Here is an 18,456-nt window from a genome sequence, read left to right on the forward strand (position 1 = left end):
GTGTCCGTTGAGGGTAATCACAGTGTTACGACCGTTCACGGAGAGACGCGGTCGCGAGAGGCGTAAATTCTCGCTACGATTCGGTGAATCGACGCCGCGAAGTAGTCGTTCCCCTGTTTCGGTTAAGATAACAGAGGTGGTTAAATGAATATGACACAGCAGAGTAAGTTATATTTCACCGTTTATTCCAACAACTTACAACGAAGACAGTATGTACGTATGTACGTATGTACGGTGGTGCGTATGTACGAGATGAGTGAGTGACTGATCTATGGGTGTGTATACCCGGTTGCAGGATGTTGACCGTTCGAAGGATGTAAAATCAGTACTGTCTTGGGAGACGATGCTGTCTCGGAGGAAAGCTAAGGATGGGTGTGTCTAGCGCACGGGACCATCGGATTTGTTGGTGACGATTTTAGTTAGGAGAGTGAGGGAATAGGCTTCGTTGTTAATTGGTCACACGAAGGGTCTTAACCGCCCTCGAGAGAAAGTGGTTAGTGGGAGGAAAGTTGCAGCGTACGTGAGAAAAACTAATTTTCCCTTGTCACGCCGTGGTAGACAATAGTCTTTGGAAATTCTTCGGAAACAGACGTTTGTTTGGTTTGAAGGACCTTTACTAGGAAATCTATGAGATTTATGGAAGGTACTTGAGACTGTTGAGGGTACGCAGTGAGTATCCGAAGACATCTGGTTGCCATCTTGCCCGCGGTGTGTGGCCTCGGCTAGGTAGAGTGTTACGCGACGTAACACACAGTGATTTGGCCGACGATTTCGGCCAATCTGCATAACTTAACGCGCGTTTCCATTCGCTAGTAATTAGAGTCGGCGATGCTTACTTTGTCTCGGTCGGCAACGAAAAAGATAAAAAAGAAATCCGATTGACCAACGATAAGGGAACTTCCGAGCAGAAACCACAGATCCCATCTCGAGGAGTATGTATCGTCTTTAACGAGCCTTATTTTCGCTTTCGAGTTGCGTGTCACGGGAGGCGAGCATATCTATATTCCCTTTGTAACTTGATCTGCACTGCACTGTGTCTATTCGATAATATTTTTCGCGAACGTGCGTGCTGAATTTGCTGGGAGAATTACTAGGTAAAACGGAGAATATTGCAATTTCTACACAAAGGGTGTGTCACGATCTTTCAGCTTGGTCACAAATTAATATAGCGTAGTCTATATAAAAAAAATCTTACTAATAAAATTATTATACGATTTCCTGCGTGCACGACGCTCGAGGAATAAACGAAAGTGTAATTTTCATTTTCAAGGTTCGCGTCACGAAACATACGCATTTACGGATACATCTCACCACACAGTATCGTATTGTGATTGCAGACACGTGTTTGATCAGTAAAAACGGGACACGTGGTCGGTGAACGCTTGCACGTCAAGTACAGGATGTGAATTTTTGCGTTTCGTCCTCCAGGCCGCGTGAGAAGAAACACTAGACAGGCCTCTGATATATCGCACGGGATACGGGACACTGCGTTTGTTCCAGACGCACACAGATAGGCCACGCATGGACGAATGAGAACTTATATTCCGGCACAAGGATAATGATTGAGGATAGCGTCGCCAGATTATAGAAATTAATGGTAATCATCGTTCGACCGCGAATCCCGCGAATTCCCAGCTACCAGGAAAATGCTTATTTTTCTTTTCTTTATCAATACCTAAGTAAGTTTGAAAAGTTACATGTACAACAGCAACAATGTAAATATGGATGCTGTTGACATTTAGGAGGGAAAATGTCGATGACTATGAGAGTCCTCTTTCCATCATATGTATAGTTCGGATTAAAGGATATTTGTATCTCAACGTTTATTTGCACTTTTAGAAGTTTCTCTTTGTGTATTTTGTTTGACTTCCGGATTTTCAAAGATAACAGTATCTTAAGGATACAAACTTTAAACGTATATATTTTTCACACCTTGTTCGACCTTCGGGTTAAGTAAAGTACGGATTATGTACAAAGGTATTTAAAGCGTTATAAATCACAGATTTACCCAGCGTGGCATAAAACGAAAACTCAACTCACCAATGTCCTTGATACGAAGTCTTGACGAGTTTCACAGTGAAGAGGAACTGTATAGCGCACATGAGGAGACAGCAGAGGTTTAGGGAGAGGGCGAGTGCGCACAGCGCTAACGTCACCTCGTAGACAATCGTATACTCTTCCGGGCTGATCAGGCTACTCGGCGTCACCGTTAACGGTGAGATCTTCAGCAAGAAGATCAACGAGAGTAGCGCCAGTAACAACGACACTAGACACAATAAACCCAAACTGGTCAACGTCTCTTTCGCGCCAACCTCGTGGTCCTTGTGATTCCTTGACAGGGACGACGACCAGGAAGCGTTCAAGGGGTACGCCGTGGAACCGGGACCGGTTAACTGTCCCCCGGTAGTCGTACCCTGAAGAGCAGGTGCAGGCGAAGGTGTCGCCTGACTGGGTAATCTGGACAGTCTCGAGATATCAAAGCCTCCATTCGCTTTAGGTCTGCTGTCCTGGTGCAGCGGCGCCTGGGATATCACTCCCAATGTAGTCGACAGATTATTATTATTGTTATTGTCATTCCCACCGGCAACAGGACTGACGCTGTTCACAGAATGCTTCGACGTGGACAACGTGGACAGATTAAGAGCGTGCGAGTGATTCAATCGTTGAGAAAGATTGTTCACGCTCAACTGAGAATGATTCAAAGGGTGTCTGTGAGTGGAAGATGGCGTGGTGGCAGCCTGATGCACGTTGGCTCTTTGATGGACCACCGAGTCGTAAACGTCGACTCCCCGTCCTTGGCTGCCCCCTGTCGTTCCACGAACGTTGCTGTTTTGGTTGTAATGATGGTGTTGCTGTTGATCCTGTTGGTGACCAGAATGATGGTGGTGGTGGTGGCCGCCGTGCAACGAGCCCGAGCTCGCCTAGTAGTCATTGTGCTGGTGCCTGAAGCCCGCTGACGACGGTTGCCCCGTCAGGATATGCTTCAGAATTACTCGACGCTGGAATGCCTGAGGAAGACTGCGCTTCTTCCTGCTCCTCTACATGGCGCTACGCGGGACTCGCTTCTGAGCACGTCTTTCTCGTTGGAGGCTTAATCTTTCTTTTCTTTCCCAGTAGAATTTTTACACAATTCTTTCTCCCTTTTATCATTAAATTACCTGTAATTCTTAACGATCTTTAATCTTTGTCGCTTCTTCCCTATATATATATTTTTGTTTACTTTTCTCCGTAGCGAATTTTGTCTTTCTGACGCTCCAACATCTGAATATCCATCTTTTACAATGACTTGTTCTCCAACTTATTAAAATTACATCTCTCCCGTTGCACCGACCTTCTTTAAAGGTTCCCGCGGCAGGTTGAACCCGCATCACGTATCTTCCCTCTTCCTTCCACCCCTGTTCCCTTTCTCTTTCTATCGGACGGGAAGAGCGGGAACGCTTAAAACGCGCGAATCACGCGAGCGCCTCACGATTTGCGAAACATCACGTGAAAATCACCGATCCGATCTCCGTGCGCGCGGTGCACCGTGAGGGTAACGATTAAATCGACAGGATATACTTTATTGGCTATTCCGTTATTACAGGCTGTAGTTGGCGGGAAAATAGTCATTATGGATCGATGAACTCCATTGTAACAACGCACCTTCGAATTGCATCGGAAACGCTTCTGTATTGCGTCCACCGTATAACCTATCATCGTCTGTTTAGGGTAAATCAGTGGATCGGAAGTTACGTTTCTATGTTTCTCGCCTGTCAATATAACACTGTGCAAGAGATACAGCAAGATCCTAAAATCATTCGAGTACAAGTAGCGTAAAATGGTCGTTTAAATTTCAATAAATTAACTATTCATACGTTAATTGTACGCGGTCAGGATTAAGGGGTACGGCGATGGAGAAGATTTTGTTAGCTAGATGTTGAGTAAATAATCGAAGATGATAATTTTATAAATGTTTCGTATTTATGATGATGGAAAAGATTTAATTTGAGTTACGTTACGTTTGAATAAGATAAACTTTTCCAAGAGTGGAGGATTTGTAGAGATAGTGGACGTAATAGTAGTATGATTTAATACTTGATGTGTCTTTTTTTTCTTTGACATATAGGTCACTGTGGGGAGTAATATTGATCTAGATATAACTATCTTTTCTGAGAAGTACGTATATGCTTATGGGAACTATGTTTGGTTAATCAATAGAGCCATTCTTTTGAGAAATTGAATCTAGAAGAATTCGACGATACTTTGCCTTGTTTCAATAGTACATCATTTTAAACAACGCCTGCGATTATAGTATATAATAGCACATAGGTATATGCAAAATTGCATTTTCAAATAATTAAATCAAAAATATAGGAATGTATCAATGGGAAGAATATTTGTTAAAGATCTTTCCTTTTTAATCAAATTCGTCCAACAACCCCATTCTCGCAAACATAAAATGAACGGTGCCTTTCTCAAAGAAACAAGAAGAAAATTGCTGTCGTTCTAAAGTTCTTCTCCATTGCTAAACTACCGTTCGTGTTTCTAGTTACACTCCAATTATTCGATTGTAAGAAGCAAGCAATCCCTCCATCCAAGGGCTAGATATAGTTTCTCGAGTAGTTCTCTTCAATACCGTTATATCGATGAACTCTTTTTGAATAAAGTTCACATTTATAAAGCAAACACAATAAAATACGACAGGACAATTGTAATCGATAAATAACATTTTATTGGGATATTATAAGAAGCTAAGTTATCGAGTTCTAATTGTGAATATCAAGCGCTCGTCGTTCGAGGAGATTACCAATATTTTCTTCCTTAACAATATTAATTACGAAGTTTCGATACCGTTTATGACATTAAGATCTCTTGATAAAGTTGTATCGTTAAAATCTTACTGTTCCTAGGGAAAATATATAGTTAATATATATAGTTAAATATTTGTCGGAGATGAAAGGACACCGGAACCTTGGGATAGCCCCGCAACATTGCAATCTAAAGTCTACTATAACTGTAACTAAACTATTGTAGTTATTCAATCCGATTGTAATTGTTCGAGATTAGTGACGGTGAGCTTTGGCTCGAGGTGACAGTCTGTCGCCCAACGTAGCCGCGGTCAAGGGATGAACGCTTTGCCTAACAAAGGTATGGAGTAATTCTATAGCTCTCCTTAAAAGAAATATTCGTGGCGACACGCGACAGTAAACATTCCAACGGTTTCTGTCCCGTGGCTCGCCACACGCAGAGCCTATTCTTCGAGTAAGATGATTGCCAGATGTCGATGCGTCTCCACAGTACATGTTCGGCTAGCCCGAGGGCCCGTTATAAATCTTAAGGTTTAGTTAACTAAAGTCCTTCAAACAGACAAACAGTCTTTGTCCCAACTACGGGAAGATAGGGGAGACATATTTTTCAACGAGCGGCGTCTCCCACTAGCAACTTTCCCTCGAGGGCGGCTAGCATCTTTTTCTAACCACCGATATGGAGATTGACCAATTAGCAGCAACGTCAATTTCCCTTACTTCCTAAACGAAGGCTTTCCTCGACGAATCCGATGATCTCGTGTCCTTAGACACACCCCATTATAGTTATCATCTGTGGCATCATCGGGGCGGGACGGGCATTCTTTTACGCGCTCCCGTCGACCAAAGAGTAACGTCTTTACGCTCAGCAATTATTTTTACGAGTCAGACTTAGATTCAGCGAGAACGCCCATCTGTCATCCCGTTGGCCGCGGATTCGTTACTGAACCGGAGACCACTGTCACTAGTGCCGCGGACGTCTCACCGCCGTGGTAGATTGTCAAACCTGTGTTATTCATACCTGTGTCAATAAATCGTATCTTCGTTACACCGCAACGATGGCTACCTTCAATGAAGACTCCTCAAACACCGACAAGCCTATCCCCAATGTCATTCCGACATATATATCCACTGAAAATGCGCTCTTGTAGACAAACGCTCGATTCGCGTCATAGCTTTTAAAGCTGGTCGCATCTCAATCAGTTGGAAAAAGTTTTTCCTGTAGCATATTTTATTTTTAGGAACCAACAAGGTCTTTGTTTATTTCCTTCCTTTTTTTGCTCCAATTCCCCCATTGTTTTTTCAAGGATAGTATTTCAGAGCCATTAGTCAAGTTCATTGTAACAATAAACGTACGTTTCGGAAACATTTTGTGCTGTGAAACACAATACACTAAAGTTTGAAGGTCACATCGATTTTCGAAAGTTTATAAATGGAGGTGTATGACAGTATCACCAGCTGTTGCTGTCCCCAAGCGCCAAAATACGTTCTGACTACTATTTTATGTATCTCACAGAAGTATGTCTTCATTCATCATCTCCCATGCCATCCACCAACGTGTTCTTAACATGTTATCTCCTAGTAAAATATTGATGTTGAGTCAGATATCCAACTGAATAATCTTTTCGGTGTCTACTATAAGACATTTAAAACCAAGGCTCGTACACACGTGTGCTTATACGTCAGATGTAATACTTAACAGGAAACCTGCTTATATTAATATTAAATTTATGTATAGTAGGATGTTCGACCTTTGTAAAAATGAAATTATAATACATACAGTTTCACCGTGGAAAAGTGAATCTTTCTAGCATGTCCACGCAAATGCAGGGTAGGGGAGGACTGTGCATGCACCAAACAACTTTACGTTCGTAATTTTTCACACAAATGTACAACTGTAGGGAAAAAAATTATCTCTGATTTTTCGGATGTTAGGAATCGACAATATCGCATAACGGAATGCTGTGTTCTACGTATTCTATTTTTGTTACGAAAGTGGTACAAACGAAGTCCACATAAGAATAGTACAACAAAATCGGTTGAGGTTAGGTTATCGTGCAGATATCGCGGCTTTTGCATTGCAAATCACGCAACTGCCAGTCTCGTCGTTCCTTGTAAACGAAAGAAAGGTATTGTAATCGGTCGGAATTAACATAAAACTCGTCGCATGCGACCATATGGCCTGAATGGTGAATAAACGAGAGTAGAGCGCGAGCTATGTGATTCTAACCGTTTAGGCGGAAACTAATGATTGTAACCAGAGCCGAGATATATGCCAATATTACTTTGCTCGACAAAGCGTATAAGATGAGGAGAGAATCGCGATAAGGTAGAACAAGAGACAGATATTCTCTACGTAAAGCAAGTCTGTCAACTAGATTGAAATCCTATAGCTATAACTACAGTGAATCCATATTCTGGCGAATTGTCTTTTCACAAATGAAGCTTCTGAAGAACGGAATTGATACCATAACTACTGTTCATTCATAACTACTGTTGTAAGAATCTATATATTTGTCTATCTATATCTATATATATCGATCTATATATATTTGTCAGAATGTCATTTTATCAAAAAACCCATCCTCTGTAATCATAGTTTAACGAAGCATAATTAATAGGAGAGGTAGAGCGTTAAGTGGAGATGATTTAATCACAGTTAAGTAGATAAATCTCTATATTAGTCTCTTTAATTAAAATGTTCTACGTTTTATTTGCGTCATTTTTTTCCTTCATCCAATTTAAAATGTTTAAATAACAATAGCCTATACAATATAATTTTATGTAAAAAAATTGATTGTACCATGTTTATTACAGATATTTAACACTTTTGTGTACATACAAAATTTAAATTATACCTCGCTTGAGAACAAAAATTCTATTTGTTTTCCTAACATGTACTAATAATTATTGATCAAAATAGAAAAAGCTGGAGGAGATTACTTAGGAAGATTACTTAGCTTCTTATATTCCTGTCAAGGCTCGAACGTTTTATCTTCTTTTAGATTTTCCTAAGTTTCCATTTCTCTGACTTGCTATTTGAGTTAGCTTAGTATACGTGCTATACATAGGTATGTATAGTGTCATGATCGCGACAGTCGTGAGTTACCCACGCTTTATCCTCTGTAAACTATTTATAAAAGAGGAACAAATTACATGTTAGAACTTTCAATCAATTTACCAATACAAATAATTTTAAACAAGAAAAAAGACCTAATGCAGTGGTTTCAACTTAAACATATCCAACAGTTATCTACGAATAAATAGTATAAATCTTTTAGCAACATGAAATTCGCGATATTTATTCAAATATTTATATTTACAGTGCGCCATCAGCAAAGAAAACGTGTTTATCGAAACGTGCGCTATCGATTTTATGCTTTTGCCACGCAAACAGGGAAATTGCAACTCAAAATTGAATTCGCACTGCAAAGCGTCGACGTTACGACATCAATTACATACTTCAAAAACACCGAAGGTATCACACGGAATCAGAGAGATTCTATGAGAAGTTAAACGCATAGTCACCCTATTGGGAATAGGATTGCTTTGATTCGAGCTCAAACATAGGGAAAGCTGAAAGAATCTTTTGCGGATCTTCCTTCTTCTCTACATTGGATTTTATACAAAACGACTTTAACCTTTTCAAGGAAATACGGAAATAAGGATTTTAGATAGAGAGATTTATCTGGAAGGAAATGGATAGAACCAGTTCTTGTTGGTTGAAAGATTTTTTCTCTTCGCAGAGATTCAAGCTTTAAAGAACGATCAAATATGTGCGCAGCTGACTTACGCGTGAAGTTATTATTAAAAAAAATTGTTGCATTTAAAAGGATAAATATTAATTTAAATTTAAAAAAATTGTTAGTTCAATTATCATGTTTAATTTAAATTTAAAAAAATTGTTAGTTCAATTATCATAAGTTTAAAGATATGTAGATATTGTATTTACATATCGAAAATCAGACAGCAATATTAATTAACACACCTAGTCAAACGCACACGTACTTTAAAACCGTGCTTTAAAATCGATATTCGCTGAAACAATACATCGCTCTGCGCTTCCAATTTGTTTTCGCACGAAGAATCAGTCCACTCATTGTTACCGTCACCATCTCTACCGTAATCTGTATTACTCGAATAAATTCTATATCTTGATTGGAAAATCACATATTTTAACGATCTTCCTTATTTTTTGTTTTTTATGACTTTAATTGGCAATTTCCATAATGTTCTATAACTTGACAATAGACTGATAATATTTCAGGATATATATATACATACATCATGTTTTTGAGGATTCTGTAGTAAAATAATTATAGTTGGGGAGTCCAACTTCCCAAACCGCGACAAACATATTTCACACATCCACGACGACTTTACAAGCAGACCCCTCGCGGTTTTGGGAAATCGATGAAGGACCCTCAATTAAACATATCTCAGAGGGCAGATCGACGATGCGAAGAACACTTCCAAGCCCACACCCGACGCACCAGCGAAGGACGATACATCGTCGCTCTACCTTTCAATGATCAGCTTCAGTCACTCGGATCCTCTAAAACGCTGGCAATTAAACGACTCGCCTCACTCAATCGCCGATTCCAGCACGACAAACGCTTCGAATCAGAATATCGAACGGTAATACAGGAATACCTGGCATTGGGACACATGACGAAGGTCAATGTCAACCACTCCGACGACAACGGATACTATTTACCCCATCATGGCGTGACCAAAGCATCGAGTCAAACCACCAAACTCCGTGTAGTTTTCGACGGATCGGCACCAAGCACTGCCGGAACCGGAAACGATACACTTTACACAGGACCCAAGTTACAGGAAGATTTATTTTGTATATTAATTAGATTCCGCGCTCATCAGTACGTACTCACTGGCGACATCGAGAAAATGTATCGGCAATTCCTCGTACGACCAGAGGATCGGAAATATCAAAGGATATTATGGCGCAGCGCGAGTGGAGAAACAGAAACATATGAGCTTAACACCGTAATACTCTTATCATAGAAATAGAAGCAGTCCTCAATTCCCGCCCGCTAACTCCTATCTCCACCGATCCAAATGATCTCCTAGCCCTCACTCCCGGACATTTCCTCATTGGCGATTCATTAATGTGCTTGCGTGATCGAGATTTCAGAGACATTCCATCGAACCGACTCTCCAAATGGCAGCATATCCAACAGCTTAAACAACATTTTTGGAACCGCTGGCATAAGGAGTATTTGAACGAGCTAACCAACCGCAATAAATGGAGCAAGGGTGGACACAGCATCCAAAAGGGCACAATCGTCATCCTCAGAGAGGACAACGTTCCCTCCATGCATTGGCCTCTGGGCCGAGTTATCAAGGTTCATCCAGGCGCCGATGGTGTCATCCGGACAGCTACAGTTCAGACGGCAAAGAGCATTTTGGATCGGGGCGTCAAAAGGCTTGTCCCACTGCCAATTCAACCCGATCTCGAGAAACCCGAACAACTAGCCACCGAGACGAAATAAGATGGGAACTTCAACCACACCTCGCTAGTTTGATCGGTACCCTCTCAACGGGGGGAGAATGTTACGCCATGCGGCTTACCATAGGTCATATTCTTAACTATCGATAGCGCCACTATAATGTCGCAGACGGATCGTCGCGTCTGCCCGGCAAACAAACATTGTAGTGGCAAGCGCGTGGTTCATTAAGCAGGGCGACTTCCAGAAACGTCGACTCGTGGCCCGTATTTTACCTCGCAGTAAAAGAATGTGGCGTGATCCGAACGTAGTGGGGGTCGCCTTCCAGAAAAAACGAAAAAAATCGAAAGGCGTTCAGAACTTTTCGAGAAGTCGAACCGTCAACACATGTGGTATGTCGCGCATTACTTATCAACCAAAACGCAGTTACATTTTTTTTGTTCCATTTATATCTTTCTAGTTAATAAGTTGTTGAAATAAACATTAATTTATTTGTGTTAATTCTGTGGAATTTCATTGAACTACCCTTATTATCATAATCGAAATAAGGGGATCGATCAGTTCGTGGCGTCGATTATTTAATCGTAACGGGAACTTACAACTCTCGTTGACGTGCTATCCCGCGATCGCGTCTCTCCGCGAACGGTCGAAACAAAATGATTCACTAAAAACTGTCCTGAATTCCTAAGAATTTATTTACCGCAAAACTGACAAAGTGTTTATTTAAAAAATGAGGTTGAAGGTAGTCCTTTTCTTTCATTTCATTCATTTTCATTTTCTTTCTTAAGTATGGCTAACACAATATCTAATCAATTAAAATTTTATATTTTCACGTGAAAAGTTTCTTTAGATAATTATTATCAACATGTTGACTAACTCTTACGGATTAATACGTGTCTGTAGGGCAATCCGGTGGACTTGATCGGCTTTTTACTTCGAAAGTTGAGTAATCGGTGTCGCTTTCTTACGCATCTTTGAACTGTATAAATGTTTTAAAATTGTTTGATCCAGAATGTACGTACCACACCGGACAATCAAGAAGGCACGTTTTATGTCTTTCTTTCCGATTAATAATAAGCCATTTACTGCAAAGAATGAACTTTAAAGGCATTAAACAGCACATCAATGTACATTTCAATTAGACTAAATAATAATGCTATGATTTTATCGGTAGTAACTTTACTTATTAACTTGAATTATTTCTTTCTTTTACTTCATGTTAGGAAGAGTATCTTTTTGCTTGAAATAAAAAATTGATATAGGAGTAATAATATGGATAGAGATCAAAAACTGTTAGGGCAGAAATTACACGTTTGAACTTTATAGTTCAGTATAGTTCAAATAGAAATTATATAGAATTATTTAATAATTTGTATTCCACTGGAATAAAAATTTAATTTCTGTCTTTATCAAATCTCTATTTCAGAGTATTTGTACGTATGTACTTATCGTCTGCTGTATGATCGAATATCGAATAGCTAATAATCGTTGTTACTCGTTATGTGAGAAAAAATTATGTATATTCACAACTATGACTATTGCATTTTAGGCGCTTGGCCATGGATCGCTGCATTAAGTTTTCGTAATCCCCGAAACCCAGACAAACCACTATGGAAGTACGGAGGTTCCCTGATAACGGCTAGGCATGTTTTGACCGCAGCACATTGTGCACATATGGATGGAATAGAAAACATACACAATCATAATATTGCCATTCTTAGATTGGTGGAGGAGGTGCCATTTTCGAGTAAGTCCTCAAATATATATATATATATATATATATGCTATTGAGTATTACTGAAGTATCATATCCTGAAATTTCTTACTGTACACATATATTGTGTCATAAAGCGTGTACAATTCTTTCTCATACTTTTGGTCATTCGTTTCCTGCATTTTCATTTATTCTTTTATTTTTCAGGGTACGTATATCCCATTTGTACGAAAGAGCCCCTACGAAAGAGCAACTTCGTCGGCTATAACCCCCTTGTTGCTGGATGGGGAGCATTAAGATATAGTAAGTGATATCAATTTTATAATAAAATTAAACAGTTCCAGTCTTAAATATCTTTCTTATTTTCTTCGTAGGACGACCACGACGTAATGCATTAATGGAAGTACAAATGCCAGTGATTAAGAACGCCGAATGCAAAATAGCTTATTCCAAATTTCCTAATGCACCTGATATCACTGATGGTATAATATGCGCCGAACATGCTCAAGGTGGAGAGGATTCTTGTACGGTAATTAAGTTACAGAGTTACTACAAACTATACGGTATCTGAAGACACGTCAATTTGAATTAACATCAAATCGACGTCTTAAACATTAGAAATAATAGATAAACACAATTTAATAGTTTTGCCCACTTCTCACACCTCATTATGGTATTTAGTCTAATTTCCTTCTAATCTTAGTTTTGTTCAAAATACATATAACATGTACATTATAAATTGGAGTATTTCTATACACAAATCAATAGAAGATTATTACTGTATATAAGTATAATTTCAATACAATTCGATCGATATATTTCAGTATCTTTGATTAAAAATTTAACGATCCTTTCAGGCTGACCGCGGCGGACCACTGCTGATACAACATGAATTAACCTCGTATTTAATAGGTATTGTGTCTTACGCTTATAAGTGCGGCACAGCTGGCTATCCCAGCGTTTACACTAGGGTCACATCGTACCTTGACTTCATTCTCCAAGCGATGGAATAATATGATATTACTGTTCCATAAATATCATTGTGTAAAAAACGTAAAGTTGGATTTTCTTATTGTGGAGATAAGAAACAGCTCAAATTTACATTGTTTTGTACGTTACAAATTATAGGCTTAAAATGTACGAAATGTAACTTTGAAACGACACTAATTTTTTACGCACGATAAACCTCCACGACTTAGGTATGTAAAGATGATAAACGTATATTAATTCTATTAATTTGGTAATAATAAACCAACTTTCTGAGAAGTTCTGTAAATTTCGTTTCTGTTGTATCAAGAGAATAATGGAATATTCCACTTAGATCGTATACTTCTTGTATGTACATACAAAATTTTCCGGCTAATCTAAAACACTTCATAAGATAGAGAGCTTCTGGAAATTCGGACACAGAGAGTACATAAAATACAAGATAAGTCTCGTGTCTTTCAAAATTATTTTTTATTCGCTAAAAACGTCCTGTATATTCATGCAATCACATGCAACCTCGAAACTTCACTTATTTTTTATCACTTTCCAATTCAATACACTGTTTCTGCATTTTTGACTATATGTAAGAGAAATTTCCATTCAGCCAAAGGTGTACTTACAGATTATAGATTCCTATACGACTCTCGGTAAAAATTTATCCGCACTCCAGATAGTTAAAACTTCTGTCGACCATATTGATCCATCTGCACTCTTCGTATGACGTCTATATCTGTTCAGTGCTGCTGCGTAGGTTTCATTGTGTTACGTCAATTCGTTTGTGCAGGATGCTGTGATTCGTTTCTTGTGGTCTGAGGTTATGTTTAATGCCTATATTTATCAAAGATTTAATGCACATTATGGAGAAAGTGTTTTGTCATGAAGTGTGTTTGAATGGGCACAAAAGTTCAAAGAATATCGCACAAGTGTTATGAAAAAACAGCTGGACGCCCGTCCACATCCACGATGACAACATTGAACGTGCTATCTATGGAATAGACGAGTGACACTGGATAATGTGGCAAATCATTTGCAAATCAGCCACGGCTCTGCTTATGCAATAGTGCACGACAGATTTGGGTTTTAAAAAGTTTGTGCGAGATGGATGCCGAAAAAGCTGATGAAAAGGTGAAGACGACGATGCATTCGTGGTTTGCAGCTCAGCCCAAAACATTTTTTAACGAGAAAATATGAAGGTCCTTCAGCAAATGGACAAAGTGTATACAGAAATTGAGTGATTATGTCAAAAAATGATGTATGTCTTTTTTGACAATTGCTTAAAATAAATTCTACACCGACAGAGAGGGTAACTTTTTACTCACCCTCGTAAGACACTTAAATTTCCAATCTATTATGATGAATAAAAGAGTTTATACTATTAAATCTAATTGTATTTTGTTGCATGAGAGTACACGTGTATGTGATGTACATTACCTTTATATCCCCTTGAACGCTTCAATATTGCGCATATATACTATATTTTGTGCAGCTTCTATAAAATTTTGTATGTTTGTTTAGGCTGTTAATCGAGAGGCTGGAGTACAAAGAAGTGGCACAATGATGTGGGCTGATGACATTTATAATTATCAAGGAATCACCCCTACATTCGCTCAGGTATATATCGTTGACTATAATGTATTTAACATATATGATTGTTAGAATATTAATAATTAATTTTTAATTCTATCAGAATTTTAATGAAACTGTCCCTTGGGAAGGAAGAACTGATACCTTGATATCAGGGTTTGTACATCCTATATATACGACAAATTTTAGAACATTATATAACGAAGAACCAGATCGTCGTGGCCATGTGATGTGAATAAAAGGACTTGAATTTGATGATATTTTTATAATGTTAGATAACATAACTAAGTATCTTCACAGTAAGATAGGATGACATGGTTTACATGATCTTAATGTTGTTCACTTGAGTGATGATATTATAAGGAAAAGTGTAATATCACAGGTAGGATGATTCATAATTTAGAACTACTAACTCATGTATGTATTAAAAATTAAAGAAATATATTAAATTTTATAGGATATTTATGTTTAGTAACCAGTAATTCAGAGATTGGTATTCATGGTTACTATAACGAGGCTGTAGAAACGCACCCTTTCTTCTTTGCAAATGGTCCTGTATTTATGTCTAAGCCGAAACTGGAACCTCTGAATAATTTAGATTTATTCTTGTTATTTTCTAAAATACTTATCTACAGTATACCATAAGGAATGATACCGTATCACACCTAATCAAGTGCCTTAAGAAACATCAACAGGATATCACAGTAATCCCTTATCGACTGATATGTAAGTAAAAGTTATGTGTCATTGTTATACACAGTTATGTGTTAGTGTTATACACAGTTATTTATCATTTTCTATTAATTCAGTTGTAGCCACTACAATATCTATGACACCGGTAGTAATTATAAGATCAATAATGATGTTCTATAAGAGGAAATGATGATTAGGAACAAAAACTTACAGGTAAGTCAAAGTATATGTTATTTGCCATTTGAAAAGAAAGTTACTAACTTAGAATTTTTTGATAAATAACAATTGTGCAAAATATATTGGATTTCAAATTTGTCAAAAATTGAAATTTAAGAAGCATTGTAATAATATAACATTAATATTTTGATTTTTCAGGAGATATCATGCGGTGGATGGATAATATGTAAAAAATATTAAGCAGTATATGAATTTTCATATTGCGTAGAGATAACAAAATGAATTTTAAAAAATGTCGACATAAGAAATAAGATATAGCATCATGACAAAGAATATATAAAGACAGTTTCATTTTTTATAAATAAAAATTTGTTGTTCCAGATTTTGAAATATAGTGAAACGTTCAATTAGTATCTTAATATCTTTAAATAATTATTATTTTAGAATCAATTGTAATTGTATCATACGTACTTTTGAATTCGTGCAAGAACATATGTAATTTTGAAGTAGTTATTATTAGGAAATTGTTAGACGCGAACAGTATGCGAAAAGTTAGTATGCAGTGTAATAATTATCAATCAAAACACAAGAATTAAATTCTTGAGGAAAAAATTTCCGGAATTTCTTATTTAGATGATTATAAAGAAATCCATAATAAAAAGGAGCTGCTTTCTAATACTTCTCTTCCTTGTAATGCCTACGTTAATAATAACGAGGTTCGACTTTTTGTTTTTAGAGGGATACTGGAAAATTTGAAAGTACAGTACCATTGGGAAGAAAATCACGATATTGAAAACGATATTTGCAAGTAAATTTCCAAAAAATCTGTTTTCAAATTTTCGCTTTCTATTTCACATTAAAAGAAAGGGCTGCCTTCTTTCTCTGCAAGACAAAACAAACATTCTGAATCTCGTATCAATGAATGATGTCAATAAGTTATTTTTCTTTTCAGATTGAACAATATTCCAGATTTATTCATAATTTCATACTACGCGAAGAATAGACTTTCATGGGTATATAAAGGAAATATTAAGTATAGGAAAACTCTTTTTCGTTGTAGGTGACATATGCTTCACGGTTGAACACAAGTATTTTTGAACACATATAAGTGAAAAAGTACTCTTATGGAGAAAAAGAATTGATACCTTCGATTGACATTAGATAATGTATATAAACTTATGAACAATCACTATCGGTTTGTATTTTAGGTGCACACGCAGATTTGTTGGAGTTCTTATAAAATGTACATCCTGTACGAACGTTTTATTCTTCCAAATTTTACGATACTATGTCTCATATAATAACTATATGGATTAAACGTAATATAAATGATCCGAAAATAGACTCGAACGACATTAATTGTCTTTCTATTTATATCAATATCGAAAATACAAGTAAAGCTGGAACAATAGTATGCAAGAATGGACTATTTATTATTTTAAACCAAATCATAGCATATTCAGAATGCACAGTATTATCATGAAATGTAAATGAATCAGTTGTAAACGAACGATTTTACTGTAAAATCGTTGCCTCCTTTTTTTCATCTGAAATATAGCAGCAATGAGTACATTCTTTTAATATATAATAAAACGAGATATCTTTATAAAGTTACATATGTCATCACTGGTAACTGTTATCTCGTATGACACCAAATATACCGTTAGTATGGAATGATATTTTTATGAAGATATACTTTAATGATAGATTTTATGAATGAAACGTTATATAAGAAAAATTATCTCTTGTTATTCTATGAAGTGTAGTAGCTAATGAAGATTAATTTTACGAAGTATTAGAGCAAAAGAGAATTAAAAAATTAAAAAGATCTAAATAAGATTGTTCGTGTGGCTTAATTATCTCAATTCTGGTACACCACTTGTTACATTCTAACTAATTAGCGCTAAACAATAACTTGCAAATATTAAAGATATTAACACCTTAATATTAACACCTAAAGGTTTTCAGGAAATTTTATAATATTTGATTATTGTATATCTAGTCATTGATTGATAAAATTTCTTGTATAAGCATAGATCGAGGTTGACGTCATACGCAGATTGCATATCATTGACAGGTATCGTTTTAATTTATTTTATGGCTAGAATCATTTGAATATTATACGAATAATTATTTCCATTCGAACGATTAATAAATCACGTACCTATAAAAGATATATTATGAAAAAGACGTGACGAAACAAAAAAATATTGGAAATTCCGTTGTCATTAGATCAATTATTTTTGCAATGATTTTTATTTCCATGTAATTACATATGAAATGGGTAATTCATTAACATCTCCTCGAATCGAATATAATTCGTTACACTTCACAACGATTCAAATAATGGACGGGAAATATATAATAACTTTCCTGTCCTTGCGTTAAAATAGTATTGTACAAATCAGATGATACAGGAAATACCCAAAAAACCCAATTACATCCACATTGCATGACAGCACACTTGCAATGGATTTTTGTGATTTCAATGTCACAGACAATGACACAACTAATCAGAACACGTTCGAGGCTATAGACATTGAAATTACCGCGTGTTTAATACGTTTAAAGCATAAATCTAAATTTCACGCGATTATTTCTTTGTACATTGTGAAACTCTTAAATTATCTTAATCGAATAAATAATCCTAATGTAATAAAACATCTTGAAATAGACCTAGATATCTGAAACAGAAACTCGAAGGATAAGAAATCCTAAAAGGTACTAATCCTAAAATAACAAACTCCTAAATAATAAACAAGTGATAAAACCTGTTATAAATAATAAAGCTTACCTGGAATAATCAAATCCTAACTAATCGAAAATAAAATAAGGCAAGCAATTCTTAATGTTTCAAGTAATTTTTCCGAAAACACAGAAAGATAGAGAAATTAAAAAGACGCAGCACAAATTGCAGCACAATGAAAGTTTCAGAGCGATGAATACGATCGTATTAAACTAAATAATTTTCAAAAGTGAAATTACACTGAAACGTATATCGATGATATTTGTCATTTCTACGATCTGTTTCGCTTGATCGTGCTTCTTT

The 18,456-nt window shown here is 36.8% G+C and overlaps 2 protein-coding genes and 1 long non-coding RNA gene across 3 annotated transcripts in view; 1 reads left to right on the top strand and 2 right to left on the bottom strand.

Annotated features, from left to right (window-relative positions):
* The window catches only part of LOC143302951 (venom serine protease Bi-VSP-like), a 72,102-nt gene extending 58,457 nt beyond the window's left edge, over positions 1 to 13,645 (bottom strand). The window contains exon 1 of the mRNA XM_076620208.1: positions 13,574 to 13,645. The gene's annotated coding sequence lies outside the window, so the exon portion shown is untranslated. The remainder of the gene's footprint in view (positions 1 to 13,573) is intronic.
* On the bottom strand, positions 6,449 to 7,249 carry LOC143302933 (uncharacterized). Its single transcript, XR_013058800.1, has 2 exons — positions 6,565 to 7,249; positions 6,449 to 6,491 (listed from the first exon to the last, which is right to left on the bottom strand). It is a non-coding gene; the product is annotated as an uncharacterized LOC143302933 (long non-coding RNA).
* LOC143302953 (venom serine protease Bi-VSP-like) lies at positions 12,091 to 17,000 on the top strand. Its single transcript, XM_076620214.1, has 8 exons — positions 12,091 to 12,269; positions 12,341 to 12,495; positions 12,824 to 14,256; positions 14,469 to 14,564; positions 14,641 to 14,919; positions 14,995 to 15,263; positions 15,347 to 15,443; positions 15,606 to 17,000. Exons 2-3 carry the CDS (start codon positions 12,364 to 12,366, stop codon positions 12,977 to 12,979), a joined length of 288 nt encoding a protein of 95 aa, XP_076476329.1. The 5' UTR covers positions 12,091 to 12,269; positions 12,341 to 12,363; the 3' UTR covers positions 12,980 to 14,256; positions 14,469 to 14,564; positions 14,641 to 14,919; positions 14,995 to 15,263; positions 15,347 to 15,443; positions 15,606 to 17,000.
* Positions 17,001 to 18,456: the final 1,456 nt, after the last annotated feature.

This window comes from Bombus vancouverensis, chromosome 7 (genome assembly GCF_051014615.1).
Source record: "Bombus vancouverensis nearcticus chromosome 7, iyBomVanc1_principal, whole genome shotgun sequence".
Classification (NCBI taxonomy): Eukaryota; Metazoa; Arthropoda; class Insecta; order Hymenoptera; family Apidae; genus Bombus; species Bombus vancouverensis.

What these genes read in the sequence shown, in the direction of transcription:
- LOC143302953 (XM_076620214.1), top strand. Translation starts at nt 12,364, where the DNA reads ATGGAAGTACAAATGCCAGTGATTAAGAACGCCGAATGCAAAATAGCT. An exon ending in GTGGAGAGGATTCTTGTACG is followed by an intron (nt 12,496 to 12,823) that starts GTAATTAAGTTA and finishes CGATCCTTTCAG; the next exon opens with GCTGACCGCGGCGGACCACT.